The 23,385-nt window shown below is 31.5% G+C and overlaps 2 protein-coding genes across 2 annotated transcripts; both read right to left on the reverse strand.

Moving 5' to 3' along the window:
* Nucleotides 1–3,303: 3,303 nt before the first annotated feature.
* On the reverse strand, nt 3,304–4,434 carry LOC132944921 (small ribosomal subunit protein eS25-like). Its single transcript, XM_061014476.1, has 4 exons — nt 4,267–4,434; nt 3,769–3,861; nt 3,500–3,683; nt 3,304–3,427 (listed from the first exon to the last, which is right to left on the reverse strand). Exons 1-4 carry the CDS (start codon nt 4,267–4,269, stop codon nt 3,357–3,359), a joined length of 351 nt encoding a protein of 116 aa, XP_060870459.1. The 5' UTR covers nt 4,270–4,434; the 3' UTR covers nt 3,304–3,356.
* A 2,748-nt stretch (nt 4,435–7,182) lies between these two features.
* LOC132944307 (fatty acid synthase-like) lies at nt 7,183–21,612 on the reverse strand. The gene is made up of 32 exons (XM_061013587.1): nt 21,069–21,612; nt 17,792–18,010; nt 17,542–17,694; nt 17,071–17,445; nt 16,762–17,000; nt 16,466–16,696; nt 16,207–16,398; nt 16,022–16,144; nt 15,698–15,928; nt 15,451–15,640; nt 15,119–15,348; nt 14,869–15,006; nt 14,621–14,793; nt 14,407–14,551; nt 14,195–14,308; nt 14,022–14,130; nt 13,595–13,846; nt 13,326–13,502; nt 13,094–13,248; nt 12,756–12,929; nt 12,383–12,688; nt 11,824–12,278; nt 11,642–11,765; nt 11,056–11,232; nt 10,808–10,987; nt 9,971–10,750; nt 9,609–9,854; nt 8,802–9,269; nt 8,520–8,738; nt 8,204–8,458; nt 7,806–8,042; nt 7,183–7,731 (listed from the first exon to the last, which is right to left on the reverse strand). The coding sequence occupies exons 1-32, from the start codon at nt 21,070–21,072 to the stop codon at nt 7,615–7,617; spliced, it is 7,188 nt and encodes a 2,395-aa protein (XP_060869570.1). The 5' UTR covers nt 21,073–21,612; the 3' UTR covers nt 7,183–7,614.
* Nucleotides 21,613–23,385: the final 1,773 nt, after the last annotated feature.

The raw sequence follows: 23,385 nt of genomic DNA on the forward strand, positions 1-23,385 counted from the left end.
AAAAAGTTAAAAGTTATAAGTTAATTTAACAATAGGTTAACTCAGTTAAGTTAAAAGTTAATACGTTTTTTTTTGTTAACTTTTTATTGAGTTAAAAAAGTTAATTTAATTATACAACCCTAGCGTACTTAATTTTTTTCCAACTCAAAACTAAATTATAGGATAGTGTTAATACTTCATACAGTATTTCCATATAAGTTAGATTTGAATGATATAAATTTTTAACTTTAAACAATTTACGATACATATTTTTTGATATGAAAACAAAATAGACTGAAATAGTGAAATATTATAAAATTAAAAACAAAATAAATTAACTTAACTTACTTCTTAAAATGAAAAATGAACTAGTTAATTAAGAAAGAAATTTAGTAAGTTAACAGTTAATTTAATGAAAAACCAAAAGTAACTAGTTAAGTTAAAAAGTTTAAATAAAATTAACTTTTTAACTCGCTAATGCCCAGCCTTGATTTCAATATTAGGATCAAGATCTTTTTGAAACATTAGGTAATTAGTTTTTATACACAAAATAACCTACTTTTTTATGTACATAACCAGGGCTCGGAATTTTATGCGCTAAAAAACAATGGAATATGTGCATATGTATGCACTAAAAAAAACACAAATATGCAGTATAATATGCATATACTATTTTATAAAAAAATATATATTTAAGGTATAATTATTAAAAAAAATATATTTTTGAATCATAAATATTTTATTTATATATTTTTTTTTGATGATTTGGTGCTGTTATAACAAATCTATTCCCAGAATCCTAAATTTAAAAAGGTGGATAAGTGGATGTCGCTCTGCTGTACGGTAGGTTACAAGTGGGTCACTGTAATGGATGGTGTTAAATTTGAATTCAATGATATAATATCATTGTATAAGAAAAACGATTCTGAGCGAAAACGGTCAGTCAGCCTATGAAATTACCAAGTATATTTGATGATATTATTGTGAATAAAGTAATTTATATATAACCTATTTACGTGGAGCCTTGTTTTAAATTTTCAATCCTTAGCCATAAAAGTTAAAAATTTATAAATTTTTAACTACAAAATAATTAATAAATTATAAATTTGATAAATGTTGTCAAAATTTGAACTTTAAATGCTTATAAAAAAAAATTGTGCCTATGTATTTTTAATATTTTTCAACTGCTATTAGAACGATATATCAGGAGCCTTATATTAAATTTTCACGCTTTTTTACCCAACAAATAAAAATTTATTGATATTTATAGAAAAAAAAACTAAAAAAATTGAAAACTGACAATGTCCGTAAACAGCTCAAAAAGAGTCAAAATATTTTCAAAATTGTATGGTGTATAGGAAATGCTAATATAAACATTCAGTGAAATTTTCATGTATCTACAGTTATTCGTTTTTGAATTACAAGAAAATAAGGAAATCGGTACATGAGAAATCGAGTGAATATCTAATGTTGTAAAAATATGAATTTAAAACGCTCATAAAAATTTAATTTGACTTTCTTGTAGAAATTTTTTTTTTGATAAAGTTAGACAAACTTATGAGGAATCTTGTATTAGATTTTAAAATCTTAGATTTAAAAAGAAAATTTTTTATGAATTTCTAACTCAAAATAATTTGCAAATTTTCGTGATTTTTCCGTATTTTTTCAAGATTTGAACTTTAAACGTGTATAAAAAAAAAACTGTGACTAAGGATTTTTAATTTTTTTCATCTGCCTTTGAAACAATAACCTAGGAGCCTTCTATTAAATTTTCAAGCTTTTTTACCCAACAAATAAAATTTTATTGATATTTATAGAAAAAAAATTTAAAAAAACTGAAAACTGACAATGTCCGTAAACAGTTCAAAAAAAGTCAAATTATTTTCAAAATTGTATTGTGTATAGAAAATGCAAATATAAACAACCAGTGAAAATTTCATGCATCTACGGTCATTTGTTTTAGAGTTACACCAATAACCAAAATCGATTTTGTTAAAAATCGATTTTGCGTAAAAATTCCCGTTTTTCCTTAATTTTTCTTTTGTTTTTCACATCGCTTTTGAAAACTACTGGGAAATTAAAATTTTGACCTCCCCAATGCACCAACGATATTCACTTTCCCATCGAACAAGATACTGAAGTCGAAAATCGAAGCATTATTTCGACTACTTATCGTGTACACAGACACAAAAATAAAAAAATAAAAAAAAAAATAAAAAAAAAAAATAAAAAAAAAAACACACATCATTGTAAAATCAATACATTCATCGTTTCACTCAGAATCTAAAATAATAGAATTTATCAAATACAGCGATTATTAAATAATGTTGGGTATTAATTGGTATTTATCCAACATATTTACAACATCACAAATTTTTTCATAGTATTTACAATAATAAAGTACTGCATTGATCCAGGTACCCCCAACGGGTTATGATTGGTTCTGGAGATAAAGGAATCTCCGGTGCTTAAATTTTGAAAATTTGTATACGTGATGGTGCTTTTCTAAATATTTTTTTACGTTGGCTACGATTTTATGAACAGTACCAAACTGATTTTGTACTTCCTCCGAAACTCTACAGAGACCATGTACCATTTTAGAGTAGAGTGCGTTCAAATAGATTTCCTACACTTAATCATATACGGTACTATTTATATGTAAATCATTTAATTTACAATATTCAATTATTGAAAACTTGTTTATTGTTGATTTCTAAAACGCTTTAACATAAAATGCATTTATATACTCAAAATCTTTAAATGTGCAAAATCATATAAATTTAGTAATATATGCAAAAATATGCAACATAAATTTTAGTATTTCAATAGTATGATTCGTGAAACAAATTTGTATCGAATCAGATTTGAAATATGCAGCTTCCTGAGAAGGATGCAAATGCATCAAGTTCCAAGCCCTGTACATAACTATAAATACGTTTGAATTTTTACACATTGTATAATTTGGAAAATGTAGATAAATGTTACCCTATTTTTTCTAAAATTATACTGTCATGTACTAGCTTTTAAATTTAAATTTTGACATGATACTTAAGTTGACTAACTTCAAATAAAGTTTCATTAATTTAAATAAAAAATGTTTTGTATAATATTTATTTAAAAATAAGCTTAACAAAATATTTTGAATGAGCCAAGGCCTAAGAATAGTTCTCAATTTCTTTAAACCATAAATTAATTGGGTTCAAAAACGAGCTTTATGTGGAACCGATGTTCACATATTATTATACATTGACATAATTTATACCAATTTAAATTTTAACTATAACTAATTACCTTATTTGACTTAAATAAACCAAAACTCAAATGTATTGTAATATTTTTTATATATTTAATAAAATAATTATTTTACAAAAACATCTTTATTCGTCTCCTTTAGTTACCCTCGTGTATATCAGTTGGGCACGGTGTTGTATTACTTGCTTGATAAGACCTGCATAAATATATTTATAAATCAGATAATTATGTCCATAAAAGATTTAATTGTATAGCCATCTTCACTCACCTTTTTGGCAGAGCTCATCTAAAGCTTTTCTTGCCAATGATCCACGAACCTTCAAACGTTCACTGACAACAGATGGCGTAATGAGTTTGTACGATGGAACTTCTTTGAACAGCTTGTCGTATGATACCTTGTCGAACAAAACTTGGTTGTTCAACTTGTCACGAACTTTTCCTTTGGACCACTTCTGCTCTCAAAAAACATAAATAAAAATGTATAATAACCTTTAATAGTGATTACAATATTGATACAGTATAGATTAGAAAACTGACCTTCTTTTTGGCTTTGCCACCGGATCCTCCTTCTTTTTTCTTTTGAGTTTTCTGGGGCTGCTTGGACGAGCCCTTTGTGTCCTTCTTGGGCGGCTAAAATATAAAGAAAAACATGGTGAGCTAAACATCTAGCATCTACGTCGTAGACATCGGTTTCCTAACGTGCAAGCAGTATTCGCATCACGTCGATAAATTTGGCAATTAATGTACGCGTGAGGTTGAACGAAAACACGGGTAACCGGTGACGAAATAATTAACGTGAAAACCAACATCGTTACGAACAGAATACATGGCAACAACGTAATAGCCACATGGTCTTAGGGAGCGATGTCGGCATTGTTGATTACAGATGTACGGGCGTTATGACGGGAAATCGGAAAAATTGTCGACGACAAATTTTTCTTTGGTCTGGACGGGGCTTAAACCGTACATCGGGAAGGAATAGACAAGAATCAGGAATTTCAAACACAATAAGTAATAATAACAAAATTAACTTACCATATTTAAAATAATAAATTAGTATTTCGTAGCGGATATTTTCACGTCAGGCGCGGAAGGCGAAACTTATAGAAAAGAAAGACCACTCACGAGTCACGACTCACAAGTCAATCTTGAATCTAATATTATAGTAATGGAGCACAAGACGTGTACAACTTACTAGTAGTAGTTGTAGTTGGGGCCAATTTTTCCAAAGAGTGAAAAATGATAAGGATGCTTATACCAGAGATCAGCAGTGACGCCAACATGAAAAAAAAAATCGTAAATTATTTACAATGATGGCCGCGTGGCCAATCGCTCGCCGCGCCCGGACTTGCAGCTATGCAACAGCATAGAACAATAATATTATAGCAGTTAATTAAATTAAACAATTATATTGTTCTATAATCTATGATATTATATATAATATATAGTGTTTTTCGTCACTGGTAATTTCCGGGTAGTCGGGTGGGCCAGTAGTGTATATTGTATTCACACTAATCGACTAATCAGATAAACTAATTTGTGCCCTTAAAGTATAGATTGATTATTTCAAATAAAGTAAAAAAAAACTTTTTTCGGAAATGTGCCGGGGGCGGGTTTGAACCCGTTCATACATTAAATTTGAATAACTTGAAATTTTATTGTTTAATAGTTACTTAATTTTAGAATTTCGTATTATTCGTCTGTAATTGCGCAAAATATTTATTATTATAGGTACCTACATTATTATATCTAAATACACTATAATATTATAATGATGGTAAAAGTATCGTTGCTTGTAACAGAGAAAAACACACGAATCGAATCCTATCGATGAATTAAACAAATAAAACGTTCTGTAAATTGAATATTCGAAATCGAAAAATCAGAGATTATTTTATAATACAATCTAAATAAATTCGTATCCACTGGACACTGACCAGTGACCACTATATATTATAGCTATACAATATACTACGACGCGAATAATGTGGAGCAATAAGGAATTTTTAATCCGTAAATTAATTAATAAATAAATAAATAAATGTTCGGTATGAAGACGTACAGGAGTTTTGAATTTCGCGCCGACGGAGATGTGCATTGTGCATCAGTGCATTACCCTTTCCGTGATCGATGAACGCGGAGTCGTGACAAAAAATAGTTAGTGTGGCTCGTGCGGGAAGGCAATTTCAGTATTGGGTGAAATGCGGCCCTCGACGGAATAGTTAACTTCCTGCCCTTGCCACACTATAATCCTACTATTGTACTATATACCTGCCTACTTCAATGACGTTATATATTATTATGTGTCATTATAATTATATTCTTATGACGTATAAACTCTAGGTCGTATATACAGTTATACCATATACGTTTTTTGATATTATACTGTGTTAGCTTGCACGACTAGCGTTTATTTTGTCATGTTACCTAGTACATAAAAAATAACCATAATATTATGTGTAATATATTAATATATTATTGGCACACTTTGAAATTGAAAACTTTTAACGTAGCTTCCAATAAATTCCAACAAGTCCGAGAAGAGTTTGTTGGAATGGTCTTAGTCAAGACTTACTGTGCCAACTTTGTAATGTCAGTTTCACATAGGTGTAAACGCGACTAGTAACTGTGCTTGCCATTCTCTTGTGTTCTTGTAACCTAACAGATATTTGTATTATAATATTATATTTTAATTTATTACTGGACATTTTATTTTAAAAATTTGAACTTATCTACTTATATGTATTCTTGAATTCTAAATGTGTTCTTAATGTCTTAATACAAATTAAAACTAAACTTAACATACATTATGTTAATATGTTGTTACTTGTTTAAAAACAATTAGGTACCTATATTAAATGTCTTATTTTACTATAAGAACTATTATCTAAGTACATTCCCAAGTATAATTATTGAATTAGAGTAAAAACATTAAAATTATAATGATGCAAGTAAAATGTACTTTTTATAATGCCGAGTTTCAAATTATTTTAAAGTTAAAAATGTATAGAAAGTTCAATTTTTAAAGTTAAAGCAAAAACATTTAAAGCAAGGTTCTTCACAAGTATTACTAAAATCTGAAAATCTATAAAATAAACCCAACTTAAAAATTTGCTTATTTATACATTTAAAATTTGATGATATTTGAAGAAATTTAATATTTAAATAAAAGATAACTTTTTAGAATTTGTTGGAATTCAAATATATTCGTGGAGACTTGAAATGTTTGCGTACATTACTATATACAATAATATTTTGATTCATTTTAAGCTATTGCCTATTTAAACCGTAATATAATATAGTATTTAGTAAAATAAATTGAGCTGACAGACCATCTCTGCTCAGAATCATATTTGTCGTATGCAATGATTTATCATTGAATTCAAATTTAACACATCCTATATCCATTATAGAGACCTACTCAATTATAATGTACACTCAACTCCTACTGTATACAGCAAAGCAGTTACCTACTTAACTACTTTTACGGTAGCATTCCACACACTTGATTGTTCATATTTTTTCATATAGAAAAGTTAAAACATCAATATATTTGAAAAAGCACGGCAAATTATTTAATACCCGCTGTCACATAAAATCTATTTCGAACATGACTCAGGGTGTGGTGCGAGTGTACAACCACCAATTTTCATGTGACAGACTATAACCATAAATCATAAATGTACCTAATAACATAATATTAATGTGATGATAATACACAATATGAAAATAAAAATAGTCAATTTACAAATAATTAACAAAAAGTGGAATTCAGAAGTTTGTTAGTTATTTTACTTTTCAATTACAATTTATACACAAGTTACGATATATAATATTTAATTGTTGACACATAACATAATTAAACTTTACCGTTTGAAATACATTACGATTTCTTATAAAATTTTAAATATCCAGGTAAAGTATGGTAAAACAATAAAATAAACAGTCCAATTATTTCAAAATAATTATATTACTTATATTATGACAATATGGTTTTTCCTAACTAATAAACACACTTTTTGGAATGTGTTGGAACAAAACAAAAAAAATATTTATAAATATATATATGTATAAATATATTTATATGGGTGTCATAGGCATGTTTTTTTAGCCTTAACCTTAAGTCTGAAAACAAAACTTTTTTTTTTGATACAAGCACTAACAAAAGTCGAAAAAAAAAACAACAATATTTCAAACATTTACAACAACACAATAAACTCTACACTCATTTGTTTAATGATGATCGCAACAAAAATCATTTGTGCGGGTTTTAAAAATGTAATTCTGTTAAATTTATGTATAAAAAAATATTTAAATTACTTCCATACCTATGAAATGATTAGCCTAACGGTTTATCTTAAATGCTTTAGTCAGATATCCACATTACTTAGACAAAAATGATGAAGAGATTATCTGTGCCACAGAGTTGGCCGATTCACCTTTCACTATTTGTCTGTGATCTCCCGAAACAGAATGAATGTTTAAAGAACCCTTGCAAAGCTGTAAAATTAAAAAAAATATAGTTTTGTTATAAGTAAATATTTGTATTGGTAAATTGTAATAATAATACATACAGGTTTGAGTCCATAGTCAGGTCCAAGGGATACAAAATTGTCTTTGGCAGTAACCAAGGTGACGCTTCCATTGAATTTCTGTTCAGGTTTGTAGTAGAATGAAACAAACAGTTTTCCATGGAACAGTTTAGCTGCAGTTTTCAGTTCATCTTTATTTAAGGGTAAATCAGATAAGATATTCACTGCTTCTTCTAGTTGTTCTTCTTTTGTCGTTTTAGTGGCAATTTGGTCAAAGACCTAATTTAAAATAAAATTCTCAGTTTAGAAATAATTTAAAACAATTGACTATGAAAGATGTACTAAAAAACTAGAAAAAACCAAAACTAAGTCAATTAACTCAATTAATTTATAAGAAATACTATAAGGATATACAATTATTTTAATAAATATCAATTTACCACTTGGTAGTCTAATTCCTTGAAGAGTAGTACAAAGTATGCAAAAGCATCCCTGTCATCTACTTTGTTATCAGAATGACGGTTTTTAAAAGCATTTTGATGCGTCAAAACATAAGATGGAGAACCATCCAACAGTACAAGGCTAACTTTGTCACCAGCAGCTTCTAGTGCTACACCAGTTTCAAACGCAACTGATGCACCAAACGAGTATCCTACAAGGTTGTATGGTCCAGACTTTTGAATTCCTTTAATTTTCTATAAAAATGAGGAAACACGTCAGTTTCTACCTTCAAGCACTGAAGTTACAACAACTTACAGCTACAAAGAATTTTGCCATAGACGCCATTGAATCAGTTGGAGCATCTTCGGTACATTGAAGTCCATAAATATTATAAGGTAATTTTGATGCTACTTCTTCTAGTGCTGACACAAACCCTTCAATTGCACTAAACATAAACACATTAGGCTTGCTAATTTCTTCCTTCTTCATACTGACAACAGTTTCTTGAGGAACTAAACTTTGACTGAATTCAACCTAAAAACAGAACATTTTGAATTTAATATAAATTATTATAAAACAATCGATAATGGCACAAACCTGATCGTTTCCAGCAGTCACGCCATTAGGTGTATCCACAGGAACTTCACTACCATCACTTTGCAATTCTTTTAATCTCTTAACAGTTAAAGTTCTGATTTCTCCAACACTCAACACCAAATCGTAGTTTCTTTCAAGTGTTTGTTTAATTTCAGCACCCATCAAGGAGTCCATACCCAGATCAGCTAGAGTTGCTGAGGCGTTGATATTTTTGGTGTCTTTGATACCAAGAATATTGGCAACAGCCTCAATTAGGCTCACTTGTCCGGCACCACCAGAACCACCCTTCCTTTTTTCAGCCAATACCATAGAAGCCAATACAGGTTGTGGATGTTGCAAAAATACATCAAAAGCACTCAAACATGAAGCCATACGCTGTGGCAACGTACCACCAACAACTGTTTCATTTCCTCCCATTGTTTCCATGATAAGACCAACATCTCCAATAGCTCCCCATTGAATAGCCAACTAGTAACAATAAGTGAATTATTAATATAAAATGTAATTAGTTTTAATAGGTAACATATTTTAAAATTTTTTTTTGTGATCAACCTGCGGCAATTTAGGCCATTGGGTAGTTGTTTAAACGGTGGGGGAGGGTACTGTTGGTTTTTTGGGTTTGGCAGAATTTCCATTGGGCACCCGTAGGTTTCTGCCATGCCCGGTCGGGAGATGACGGCCTCTCTCCAGACAGATATCTACCCGGAGAGAAGTGCCGCCCGTGACCAGATTCAAACAGACGACAATGTGCCTTAGTCCCCCATAACATATTATATTATTAATTTAATAATATTGATATCAACATACCCCTGGGAGACCAGCTTCTTGTCTAGCTTCACAAATTCTTTCCATGACAGAATTGGCAAATCCGTAGTTGGTTTGTCCAGCATTACCACGTCCACAAGATACAGATGAGAACACAACAAAGTGATCGAGTTCGGGGCAAGACTTCCTGGTAACTGTGTCTAAGTTTTTAGTACCAATTACTTTAGGTTTACTTACGATTTCAAAATCTTGTGGTGTTTGATTTTCTAAGAATGCATCTCTCAATACCTTAAAATAATTAATTAACAATCATAAATTATCATAATAAATAAAAATCCAAATTATTTGCAAATTTACACATACAAATTGTTTTTAATATTATATTACTTTTTAAAATTACTTACAGCAGCCAAGTTGAATACACCTCCAACTGGTCCCAATTTGTTACTGTCATCAATCAACTGTTGAGCTCCTTTTAATGTTGAACAATCTGCCTTAGAGATCAATACATTAACACCAGATTCTTTCCAATTGCTAACACATGCAGCTTGATAACCAGTGGTAATTCCACTTCTAGCAGTCAGAACAAGGTTTTTGGCTCCTCTGACAATCAACCAATTAGCTAATTCCAACCCAAATCCTCCAAGACCTCCGACAAGCACATATGTTTTGTCTGGGTTCATGTAAGACCGTGGAATCGAAGTTACTAGTTTAGTTGCAGGCTTAACAACTGCTGTGGATTCTTCGTCTCTGATTTTCAGTACTACTTTTCCAATATGTTTACCAGAGCCAATATATCTGAATGCTTGTTCAACTTGAGATTCAGTGAATACCGTGGCTGGTAGGGGATTTACTGCGCCATTCTTTATACCTTCGTTTAGCAACCTAACAACTTCTTTCTTGTCTTCGCTTTCGGATTTGGCATCAAACAAAGAGTCCAATAGAATTCCGTGGAATGTAGTATTTTTTAAGAAAACAGACATTCCTAGTGGACTGTTGTTGGACAAATCAAGTTTACCAATTTCAAGGAATCGGCCATCTTTGGCTAAACAACGGACAGATGCTTGGAGTTTATCATCTGACAATGAGTTCAGGACAAGATCTACACCACGGCCTTTTGTCTCTCTTAATACATGTTGTTCAAAACTCGTGTCACGGGAGTTGGCAATATTTTTGTCAGTTAACTAAAAAAAATTATAAATAATAAAGACAAATATTTTGGAGTAGGATGATAATTATACCTTAGGGAAAGTCTTTTTCAAGAATTCTCTCTTTTGTTTGCTACCAACAGTAGTGTAAACGGTAACACCCATATGCAGAGCAATAGCAATAGCAGCTTGACCTACACCTCCAGTACCAGCGTGAACTAACAATGAGTTACCTGGCTTCATTCGTCCTCTAACACAGAGTGCATAGTACGCCTAGAAAAAAAAATGAAAATGTTTATACATTATACTTATTTATTGCAAATAGAAATTCAGTGGCTTACAGTTCCATAAACAACGGGTATAGTCGATGCTTCTTCCAATGTCCATTTGCTAGGTACTTCCCACAAGAACCCAGGATCAGCGAGAACACTTGTAGCCAATCCTCTAGCAGCAAGCATACCCATCACCCTTATACCTTTAGAGTTACGACCAGAGAATTCAAGTCCAAGAATGCAGTCCTGAAATAAATAATATAGTATAAAAACATCTGAATGTTGTATATAAATATAAAGTGTTAAGAGGATGTCAATGCAATTTCTCAAACCTACACATGCAACATAGATTAAATGAGTTCATGTAAAATCGTTTTTTCACCTTACGAGTCTAAAATCACCTATTAAAAAATTTTTAGAGGATACGTTTTTTTAGGGATTTAACATTTATGGTTTTATATTTTATAATTATTTATTATTTATGATAAACTTAAAAAATTTTAAAAAATAATAATGATTTTACTAAGATACTCAAAAGCATAAAAAAAAAACATTTTTCTATGAATGCATTTTGTCTATGTGGTGCGTTGGCTAGTGATAGAAAACTTACAGTGCACTGAGTACTGACATCCTATTAATAAATAATATAACATACTTGTCCTGCCAAATCACCAGGCAATGCATCAGGAGGAAGTTTTCCAGATGCTAACATGATATCACGGAAGTTGAGTGGTGCATAGTAAACAGTACACAATTCAGTATTTGGGTTGTATTCAGGTCTAAAATTATATATGTTTGTAAATCAAGAAACTTTTGTCTTAAACAATAAATACTCACTTGTAATAAGTCAAGGGTCCTTCAATCCATTTCAAACTACTCAAATCTCCTCTTGTTAAAGCATTAATATAAGCATGCTCCACTTGTAACGAGGGCTTATCTTGTTGGTTTTCTAATTTCAAATGTCTCATTGAACCCCACACTCCATTAGGCTTCAAAACATTGCTCAGTAAATCTTTTTTCAGTTGTGCGGCAAACAGGGGAGCGCTCAAAGAGAACTTCGGTGCAGCTGGGTCTTGAATGAAAACGGATCTGACACTATTACCACCAGGTTCTTGTTTGACACAATTCACCAAACCGATAATTCCGTTAGTTTCTTCTCCTTGAGCGAACAACACTATTTTCTTGCTTGGGTCAGCTTCTGCAGTTTTTAGAGCTGATTTTAATGTCTCAACCCACTCATAAGATTTTTCGGACACTTGGATAACTACACTAACTGGTAGTTCTTCATTGGGCTGAATAACAAATAGAAACAGTTAAGAATAGTTAGGTTAATATAATTATGCACATGATTTAATCACATAGAATTAATGAATAACTAATTTAATAGCCACTTTACCTTTCTCAACAAGTAGAAGGTTCTATCTTCAGCAGATAACTTGCTGATAAAAACAAGATTACTATTTTCAATGAGGCTTTGAGACACATTACTGGATTCGGAAAGAAGGACAAAACCACCATCTTTAACTGTCTCTGCCAAGTTGTTCAATTTGTTTTGTGATTGTAACACATCAAAAGCAATTGCTACATGAGCGTTAGATTCAATAGGACCATTTTCTAATGATTTTCCAGTCATTTTCACTTCCATTGGTCCCAAAAATGGAGCCAAGGCTTGAATTTGAGTAGTAGCTAAGGTTGCATCCAACTTAAAAAATAAATGAATTGTTACTTGAGCACTTTTTATGCACAAAATATTATGCTTCAATTCTTACAGATATTAAGGGTTCAGATTCCAGAATGTTGACAACATTAGGCATATAAATTCCTTCAAATGGTTTGTCTGCTCCATATTCAACAACTTTTACTTTCATTGCACCAGCACTATTTTCCAAGGCAATCTGGAGGTAAGCAGCGAAAACACTTGAGAGGTCTGTCACGGGCGAAGCCTGTAAATAAACCATTCAAGAATATTTATTATATTATAAATATTTTAAATTTTAAATATAGATGAGGTTGAGAAGTTGTATATACAGTTTATTAATATTAAACATCGAAACCTTACAAAAAAAAAAAAGAGGCAGTGCTGATAATTTGGAATTGATAAAATTACCTTATCAGCATTGAATGGTACAAATGTGTACTTTTCCAATTTAGGGGAAGCCTGTGATTGTTGTCTTCTTGGAGCCAAACTTGCTTTCATGCCACGCAATTCAATACCACCAGATTTGATGACATCAATATCTCTGTACATATATACCGGAACGGCTAAAAAAAGGATAAAATACTTAATGTTATGAACAATGTACAACAGAAAATACACATTTTAAGTTAAAAACACTTACGGCTATTTTCTGGTAAAGTTTCAATGAATTCCAAATGTTTTGCTGGGTCAATAATAACTCTTTGCATTCTTGTTGGCAAATACAACTCTTTAGTTTTCAAACCCAAAATAGAGAACTGCAACATTGTATCAATGTAGGTGATCCAGTTTCCAATCCAATCTAATTTTCCACTGATGCCTAAATTTTAAAATCATAAAGGATTATTATATTATTATTTAGTATTTACATTACAATTATTAACTGAGATGAAATAAATATTTACTAATAACCTTTGTTATCAGCTTCGTTAACTCCACGGAACACTCCTTTGTAATCATATCCTCTCAATCCCAAATCTTTGTAGATGTCTGCAGATTTAAGAGATAAATTATTTTCGTCAACATATGGTTCAGGTAATTCTAATTGTTCTGTTTCAATATCATCAGGAACGTAGATACGACCAGTAACAGCAACTGAGCCACCTTCACAAATCTCAAAATTGCCAGTTCCTTCAAAAATGTTGATAAGGAAGTTTACGTTTCCTGTGAAATAACGAAAAGAATTGTAAATTGATCAAGATATAATTTATAAAGCCTAACCAAACATAATTTATATCATATGTACTTTACATAAGTATTTGTTAATTTGTACTTCAAGCTTTCATTATAAATATATTATCTTATTGTATATTATATAATATTAACTAATAATAATTACCATCTTTAGGCATTATAGTTGCACGTAAAAATTGTACATTTTCAATAACAACTGGAAATTCTTCGATGTTCTTATCTTGAAGTTTAGCAAAAGTTCTCCATACAAGTGTCTGTAAAAATTACAATCGTTCATTCAAAGTAATACAAGATATTTAAAAATTTTTTTTATCTTACCAAATATCCAGTAGCAGGGAATAATACTCTACCATCAATGGCATGTCCAGACAAATATTGGTCTTCTTCTGTACTTAAATCAACTTTAATAACAGATTCTCCGGATCCAGCTTCCTATGATTCATTATTTCAAAAGTAAAAATTTAACTACTAATGATTAATATAAAAAAATTTTTAATTTTTTATAAACAAGTAAAACACTTTTAATTTACCTTTTGAACAAAATCGGAAATAAACCATTCAACAGAATGATCCCATTCGATTAAAGACTGAATCATGGGTGTTCCTTTTGCTACTGGATATGAGACGGCTGGGTATAAGTTTTTAATTTTAGGTTGAACTCCAGCATTGTACAGTCTAAAATCATAAAAATTATAAGCATTATATCTTTGATTTCATTAATCTATATATATAATTAAAACTTACTTTCCAATGGCTGATAACAAAACAGAAATGTTTCCCTCGGGGTTTGTTGAACGTTTAGTAAGACCAATGCAAGAGCACTCAGGTCCTAGTGCCCTTTTAAGAATGGCTTGAAGTAATGCATGTGGTGCAATTTCAATGACAACAGCGTCTTTTGGCACATGAGCAAGAGCTTCCTAAATAAAATTAAAATATAAAAATTCAGTAAAAGATGTACTACATAGAAAAAAAAATGTATTCAATTATCTTACATGGAATAAGACTGGAGCCAATAAGTTGTTTACATGGTAAGCAGTTGAACTCATTTGAGCAAGTGGAGTGTTCCATAAAGCTTCAGGAATGGAAGAACTGATCCATCGGGAGGTACGAGGTTTTGGATTCGGTAAAATCTATTATAAAAAAAAATATTAATTTTTTAATTTTTCAAATAATTAGTAGCAGGATAAAATATAATATACATATTATTTACACAGATTAAAAATTATGAAAACAAATACTTACTCTTTCTAAGCTGTTGCGGAGCTTAGGTGCAGCATCAGCAATGTATTTGGAATGGAAAGCATATCCAGAACTCTTGACTTCTTTAGCGAAAATTCCTTCGGCTTGTAAAGTTTTGACAAAAGCAGTAAGACTTGATGGTGGGCCAGACACTGTTACACTATCTTCACTATTATGACAAGCAGCGACCAAGTCAGCAGGCAATCGTTTTTTAGTATCTTCCCATGATAAACCTAAAAATTATTTTTTTATATTATTTTATGTAAAATCATAGTATAAAATTAAAAATAAACCTAAACCATAATAATTAATAAACATATTTAAATTTAACTTACCGACAGCAGCCATAGATCCTTGAGGCAATTTAGATTCCAAAATGCTACGACCTCTCCAGAATGCAGCTAAAATTGCTTGATCAGCATTAAATGTACCATCAGCGTATGCACAACCAAGTTCACCAACCGAGTGACCAACGACACCATCTGGTTCAATTCCAATTGATTTCAATAAATCGACTAAAGCAACCTTTAATACACAACAAAATTATTTATCGTAATATTTGTTTTTAATTCTAATACTAACCTGCATGGATGTTATAGATACAAATGAGTTGAGGACATTGTCAAATGTTGTTTCGTCTTTTGAATTAAGAATGCTTAGCAAATCTAGCCCTTCAACTTGAAGTACAGATGCAGCTCTGTTAATTGCCCTGGAAAATGGTTCCAATTGAAGGAGTCCTTCAACCATACCAGCCCATTGACTTCCCATTCCAGAGAAAACAAACCAAACTGGTCTTTTAGTAGGCTTAACTTCCTGAAAATGCATTTATACAATTATAATAATATATACAATGGAAATAACTTAAGTTTTTTGAATAATCTAACATTTGAAATGAAAATAACGTACTGTCACTTCAGAGATTGATTTTCCAAGGACTGTGTATCCTCTATAACCATGTCCATTAATATTGTTAGCATGGATATCATGTAATAAAGCATTAAATCCATCATCTAATGGTGTATCAGCAATCTAACAAAATAACATACAATTAATAATTTAAATTATAAATTGAAGTCTATAAAGGAATTTACTTTTTTTAACATGTTGTTCACTGCATCATCTGTTCTTCCAGATACGGCAATCAAACGTGGTACATTATTAAGAATTGGAGCAGTCTTTGGTTTAGGATTAGACTTCAATAAAACATGAGCATTAGCACCACCAAAACCAAAAGAGTTAAGCGCTACATAGCCTCCACTGTAGTCCCAGTTTTTGTTCACAACCTGTAAATTTAAGTCATATAAGAAGTAATTCATTTTTTATTAAATAACTAATATAATATAAAATTACTTGTAATCTTCCATCTAATAAAGCTGGAATGTCAGGGTTTGGGTTGGCAAAGTGAAGATTTCCGGGAATCTTTCCAGATTCTAAGGCAATTACAATCTTAGCTAATGAACAGAGACCAGAAGCAGGTTCAGAATGACCCATGTTTGATTTAACAGAACCAATTAACAGAGGTGTAGTACGATCTTTAGTAAAAAATTCGGCAATAGAATTAACTTCTTGTGGATCACCAACCTAAATGCAAAAACATTATTAGTTTTAAAGTGTTATTTATATATCTTAAAAACAAATTGCCATACTTTGGTTCCTGTTCCATGAGCTTCCACATATGACACCTCAGCTGGACTAACACCACATTTAGCATAAACTTCTTGGATAAGTTTGTTTTGCATAGCACCACTTGGGAATGTAATTCCTTGGTCTTTAAATCCATCAGTGTTAGTAAGTGCTCCCACAATGGTGGCATAACTACGTTTTGCTACACTAGCCTTTTGCAAGAATACTGCAACAACAGCCTCACTCCTCACATATCCATTTCCTAAAGTAAAAATTGAAATGCATGATTGTAAAAAAATGTCTTTCCTTACCATAAATATCAATTGATTTACCTGTGACATCAAATGCTTTGCACATTCCTTGTGGCGATAACATGCTCAATCTATGAAACTGCAATGAAGTTGTAGGTTTCAGCAATAAGTTGGAGCCTCCTACAATAGCTGCATCACACTGCCCGTTTTCAATAGCTTGCACTGCTTGTGACATTGCAACTAAACTGCTGGAACATGCTGTGTCTATGGCAAAACTAGGTCCATTAAAATCAAATGTATATGAGATTCTGTTGGCAAACATAGCCCGGCAACATCCAGTCAATCCATAACCATTGACACGTTCTGGTATTTTACTCAAATAATCGTCAGTTTCACTGTTGGATGCACCAATGTAAACTCCGATTTTAGTTCCACGGACATCATCTGGGTTCACGCCTATTTAAGCAAATTAATATTATATTTAATAACTTATGTGGTTTATATTTAAATGGGTACAAGTACATATTGAATAAAAAAGAACAATTATATTACCAGCATCCACAATACATTCGTAAGTAGATTCCAAAAGTAATCTCAGTTGTGGGTCCATAACATCAGCCTGTTTAGCATGCACTCCAAAGAAATTGGAATCAAAATATTGCAATTCCTTGAGTTTACCAGTTCTTGATGGGAGGCCATGGATACCTGGAATAAATTATTTTAAAAGCATAAATATATGTTATTTTAAAAGTAATATAAAGAATGTAGATATATAACAAAAATTATGTACTATTTTACTTACCAGATGGCCAACGGCGATCATCGTCTGTAACCAAATCAATGCCAGCAAACAGATTCTCCCTGAACTCTGCGATTGAATTTGATTCTGGAAGACGTCCGGAAATACCACTGATGACTATCTCATCATTTCCAGAGTATGGAGAGTTACCATTCACAGCACCATTGCTGGTTTGTTGTTGGTTATCCTGTGGGAATCTTGCTGGCATTGTGCCTTCAGCTACTGAAATAATTTTTAAACAATTTATTGGTAATAATAGAATAAAATAAAATTGTCAATAATTATTAATGAATAAAATATTATTATATAATGACAATGAAATAAAACTGGATCTTGCTCATCTTAATAAAAACACGTTCATGCAAAATAATATAATAACAAAATACTTGGTTTTATATTAGATAGAAGTATAGAACTCACCCTAAATAATAAGACAACCGAGGATATGACTATTAATATTAACTATATAGTATCTCATTATAATATATTTGAAGATAAGTATGTAGCAAATGTTTCACATTTAGTTCTTATATAATAATATAATCATTAATTACTTAATCACAATAAAAGTATCATATTCCGTTATTGTTTACAACAAATATAGGTAAGTGGAACAAAAAAAATTCAGTAGACTCAGATACTTTGTGACACAATGTTTTACTTTTTATATTCATAGACAATAATATTACTGTATTAACAAGACCAAATTTCATTTACATAGCAGTTGATAAAAAAATCAATCCTTTACTTATTTATTGTCGGGTAGGTGGTCACTAGGCGACTAAAAAATTTATTTTAAATTCAGGATTTGTTCAATTGTTTACAAAACCTATAAAAGCATTAACTACAGTGTTTTATGTAAACAAAAATTGAAAACATTGTAATTTGTAAAATCTATCAGCTTGTCATTAGAAACAAACATCTAGGAGTTTAGAGTAGAAGGTACCAACATTTACTACAGGAAGTGTCAGGAACACTATATTTTATAGTAACCTAATGAAAATGGAATCATATTAAATATTTTAAAACACGATTACTATATTATTACCACTAATAATGTATAATTTTATGTTGGTATAATATACTTAAATTGTGTTTCTGGCGAATATTTGTAGTGTACAATTTATTTTATGTACCTATCCATGTATCTCCCATATTAATTATTCATATTTCACGTTCACTACATAATACGATATACAACAAAAATAATACTGTAAGATTATACCTATTATAAGTACATTTCAGTTGCAAAATATTGATCATGTGAATAAACGACATCAGCTATTTTTTCTATAGTAGCTAATAATATAAGGTCAAACTAGATACCTAGATCAGGTTATTGTTCAACAATAATAATTTATTAAAATCTACTAAAAGTTTCAATGTTAAGTGCACAGATTTTCCGAGATTAAGTATGTATTTGTTACGATGTTTATAATATCCACAACCTTGAAAAAGGTCGTAAGAAAATCACACTAGGCATTCAATGTAGGCCGTGAACGCAACTTTTTCCAAATTAACAAGTAAAACTAGTTTTCATAAAATTAAAAATAATAAGATTATATATATAGGTTTACAAATAACTATATAATAGTACCTAAGTATCTACATAATTACATAATCACGCCAGGTGTTAGAAAATTCAACAATTTACGTACGTAAACGTCAATAAAGAAAATTTTTTTTAAGTAGGTAGGTAGGTACTGCGTTGTTCAATTTGTCAAACATCTGGTATGATTTAAAAAGAATAAACATTTTGATACGTGTCAACAAAATTTTATTATTCGACGTTTTTTAGTGTCTAGTAGGTACGAATTATTATTGTTATCGAGAAAAACCAAGAAAGGTGTCGCAAATTATAAAAAATTATAAATGATCGTGCAAAATTCAGATTTTAACGATGTCGTTTAATATGAATAAAAATAATTAATAAAAATGTAAATTTAATTACGGAAACAGTGTTTAAAAAAAAACCATTAGGAATATAATAATAATAGTTAAGTATTATTATATAAGTATGTTAAGTACAGTAATAATAATATCGTGGCCCGTCCGGTACCGGTGTACCTATCACCGTTTGGTTAGTACGTTTTAATACGTCTGATACGAATAGTACAATCTTATCTTTTCGTGTTATAATAATCAGAAGGTGGGAAAGTAAGATCTGTAGGTAATAGTATTATTGTGCGAACTACACACTACGATTTTGCGTTATTCGCCATAATATAATGTACGGCGAATGATGGTGAGAAATTATTTTAAATAATATAAACGTTAAAATGCGGTAACAGAACCACGGTAATACGTTGTATTTAAAAAATATATAAATACAAATTCGATCTATCAGTGTCACGTGTTGAATGTTACAGCGTGCGTTAAACGGTGGTTTGATTACGCTATAGTTTACGCATTTATTACGCGATGCGAATGCGGAATAGTCCTCCAATCCGTCCGACTGGACTGGTAATATCAGAGGTAGAATAAACGAGTAGGTTCTAATCGGCTGAGTTATTCGTTTCAGTCGCGTTTTGAGGAATTTATTAAACGAAAATTCCGCGACTAGACTGAGAGATGATCTGCCGCCGCAGCACGTGAATACCTACGCGATAACCGGGATCGGTCAGCGTTTGACCATCGAATTAACGTTAGAGGTAATAAAACGAAATTTATGATAATTATTAATAACTTGCCAGTTGCGCGTACCGGCTATACGAGAGAATCGATCAATGGACATAAATAATAATTACTAGGAGATTACAATATTCAATCGCAGCGCAATAACGACGTGATAATTACGCCAACAGTTACAAAATTGACAATCGCAGTCCGCCGAAAATAATACGACTTGATTTACGTGGATTGAATAAAATTTAATATAAACCCATGGGCTATAGGTACTACCCAGAATCGTAAATCGCGAGATCGAGCTAAGCACATCATTGAGTGGTACACAGACGTACAACAGTTATAGTACATAATATTGTCGAGATCTAAAAAAAAAAATCAATAAATGAATTTCAGAAGACCAAAGAGACAAGCAACGTAGGATAAACTATATTTTTACAGTCGGCCCTTAGCAATTGTCTGGGTAACCCGGCGGCCAAGACTGTTATCGCACTCGAATGCTCTGCCGAAAAGATAACGCAGCGGCGTGTAATCTCTCGAGTGGCACACAAAATACAATATTATTATCATAGTTACCACCTATAATATTATGAATAATTATGAATTACGATTATTACTGGTATTATCTTTACGATTGTAATTAGTTACTGCTTACCCATTTCGGTTGTACTAGGTATACAATATTGTTGATCGGCGAGTCGAGTGGAGTGTGTTAACCCGACACGGTGGCGGCGCGTAGCTTCGAACCACTACTTCTCAGGAGGATACTTTAAGTACACGAAACTCGCGACGTATTCGATTCGCCGGATGTGGATATCGTACGGTATTAATTACCTGCGATTATTAATCGTATCGTAACCGACGTTACACGACTGATATTTTATACTACGATTATTGTAAGACGCCGACACGACCGTATTATATTTGCTTTGGATTCGAACACGCGAATAATTGAAGTATCAACGCATGAGGTTTAACGATAATATTGTTATAATAGTGTTTGTTTACTCTTCAAAATATGGTTTGGCGATATTATTCGGACGGACGCCAGACACGACAGTGATGCAGACCACGGCAGTACAGTCGCTTTAGCTATAGTATTCTTTACCACGGCATATAACAACGCGGTCGTGAAACGAAAAGAGGAGATGAAAAAAATTGGTAGAAAAAGTGAAGAAAAAACCGTTTCTACCGCGTATCGTTAGCGTCCGCGGGGGCCGGGGAGGTGGAACTATAATGGAACCGTGGAAGTGGCGTGACCCGAGGATAGTCGGTGGCGTGATACCAGAACGGGCATTCCGATTGGTTGAGGGATCGCATGCGCGCACGCGCACGATCGAGTCGCCGAGACGCACACGCGGTGCGTCATCGGCTCTTTGGTATCCTCGACCGCCGCGAATAGCGCTGCGCCGCAGCCAACGGATCGCTGCAGTCTCGCCACAAGGTCAATATAACGACAAGGCGATATCTGCCGGCGGCGGAGGCGAGCGCAACAATTAATAACAATCGCGTAGTGCGACGCAGCACTGGGTCAGATTTTGTGTTTATGTTTTCGTACTTCGTTTCGTTTTTTTTTTCGATTCGCGCTAAACATTTCTGCATTCGTCATCGCCCGAAACACGACGATTTTCGAGAGTGATTTCAAAAACCCAAACTGCGACCACTGCACTGTACCGCCACCGTTCCCCCAACCCTGTCCGACCACCCCCAGAATAATGGAATTCAACAAGACCGTGCGATAATACGCAATATGGATGTTTGATCATATATCCTTAAACCAACAAAGGAGAGGAGTTATCTTATATAAAAATTCCTTTAACTTTTGATTACTGTATAATAGGAAACAATTTTACATTTGGATTTTTTTATCAGCTCCAGTAAATTTTATTCCGTTACATTATGTGAGATCTTTATTGGTCATAATTACACGAATCGCAATTACGGTTTAAATATTATATTATTTATCATTTAAGATTGCACGTAATTACGTATTAACATCTAATAGTTTATTATCCTAAATAAAAATAAGAGATAAAAAGACAATTTAATGCTCGTTGTTATCAATAAGTATGATATATATAAAATAATAATTAGTATATTTAATTATTTACTGGTAAGGAACTCGACTTTTGGGAACTCTTGAGTGACATTATTTTTTTTCTTATACTAGAGATTAATACATTTTACATAGGAAACTAATGCATTACTATTTACTAGTTATTGCAGTTCACGGATTCAACTTCTTTAATATTTCATGTAAACATTTTTATTTCAACATATTATGCACCTATATTAATTTAAAAAAAAATATGTGTTTAATGCTGTCTGCAATACTCGAATACCCATTGTTTAAAATATATCATTCAATAGGTATACCTAATATAATGTTATTTAATATTATATCAAATAATTATAATCACGGAAGGTATATGAGTGTACCTATTTAAGGTACACTTGAAGTATTTTTCCAAAATAATAAATTTAAAAAAAAATTGAAATGAAGATAATTTATTTGTTCAACATAAAAAAACAATGTTAAGATGACTATTAACTAATTCATTTTGGATAAAATGCAGATAAAATAAAATTATAATAAGTAATAATAATAGTTAGAAACACCGTATAGGGACCCTCTAGTCTATAATCTATATTCTATCGGCTATCACCAATGCTTCATTTTAATCTCGATCGAGTTCGATATTTGCAAAATTGTCAACAAAACTGCTGACGCCATTGAGGCTTTATATATCATCAACGATAAAGTCGATTAAATGAAATGACGTAAAAATATTTTTAATTACACCTAATTTTATTAAAATATTACTATTATACTTAAATGTTTTAATGATAAACAACTCAACATAATATTAAAAATATACTAAATTATATTTTAATCCTTTACAATAGTTTAAGATTTTTTTTATTATTTAAAACAAAATAACGAAATAAATAAATAATATTTTTTTAATCAG

This window comes from Metopolophium dirhodum, chromosome 5, assembly GCF_019925205.1.
Source record: "Metopolophium dirhodum isolate CAU chromosome 5, ASM1992520v1, whole genome shotgun sequence".
Taxonomy (NCBI): Eukaryota; Metazoa; Arthropoda; class Insecta; order Hemiptera; family Aphididae; genus Metopolophium; species Metopolophium dirhodum.

Bases quoted from the DNA above. Each gene is read 5' to 3' on its own strand.
- LOC132944921 (XM_061014476.1), bottom strand. The intron at 3,684-3,768 runs GTCAGTTTTCTA...TTTTGAGAGCAG, and splicing joins GTGGCAAAGCCAAAAAGAAG to AAGTGGTCCAAAGGAAAAGT. The intron at 3,428-3,499 runs GTGAGTGAAGAT...ATATTTATGCAG, and splicing joins AGATGAGCTCTGCCAAAAAG to GTCTTATCAAGCAAGTAATA.
- LOC132944307 (XM_061013587.1), bottom strand. The intron at 14,131-14,194 runs GTAAGATAAAAA...TAATTTTTACAG, and splicing joins TCCCTGCTACTGGATATTTG to ACACTTGTATGGAGAACTTT. The intron at 11,233-11,641 runs GTATGTTATATT...TATTTATTTCAG, and splicing joins CTGGTGATTTGGCAGGACAA to GACTGCATTCTTGGACTTGA.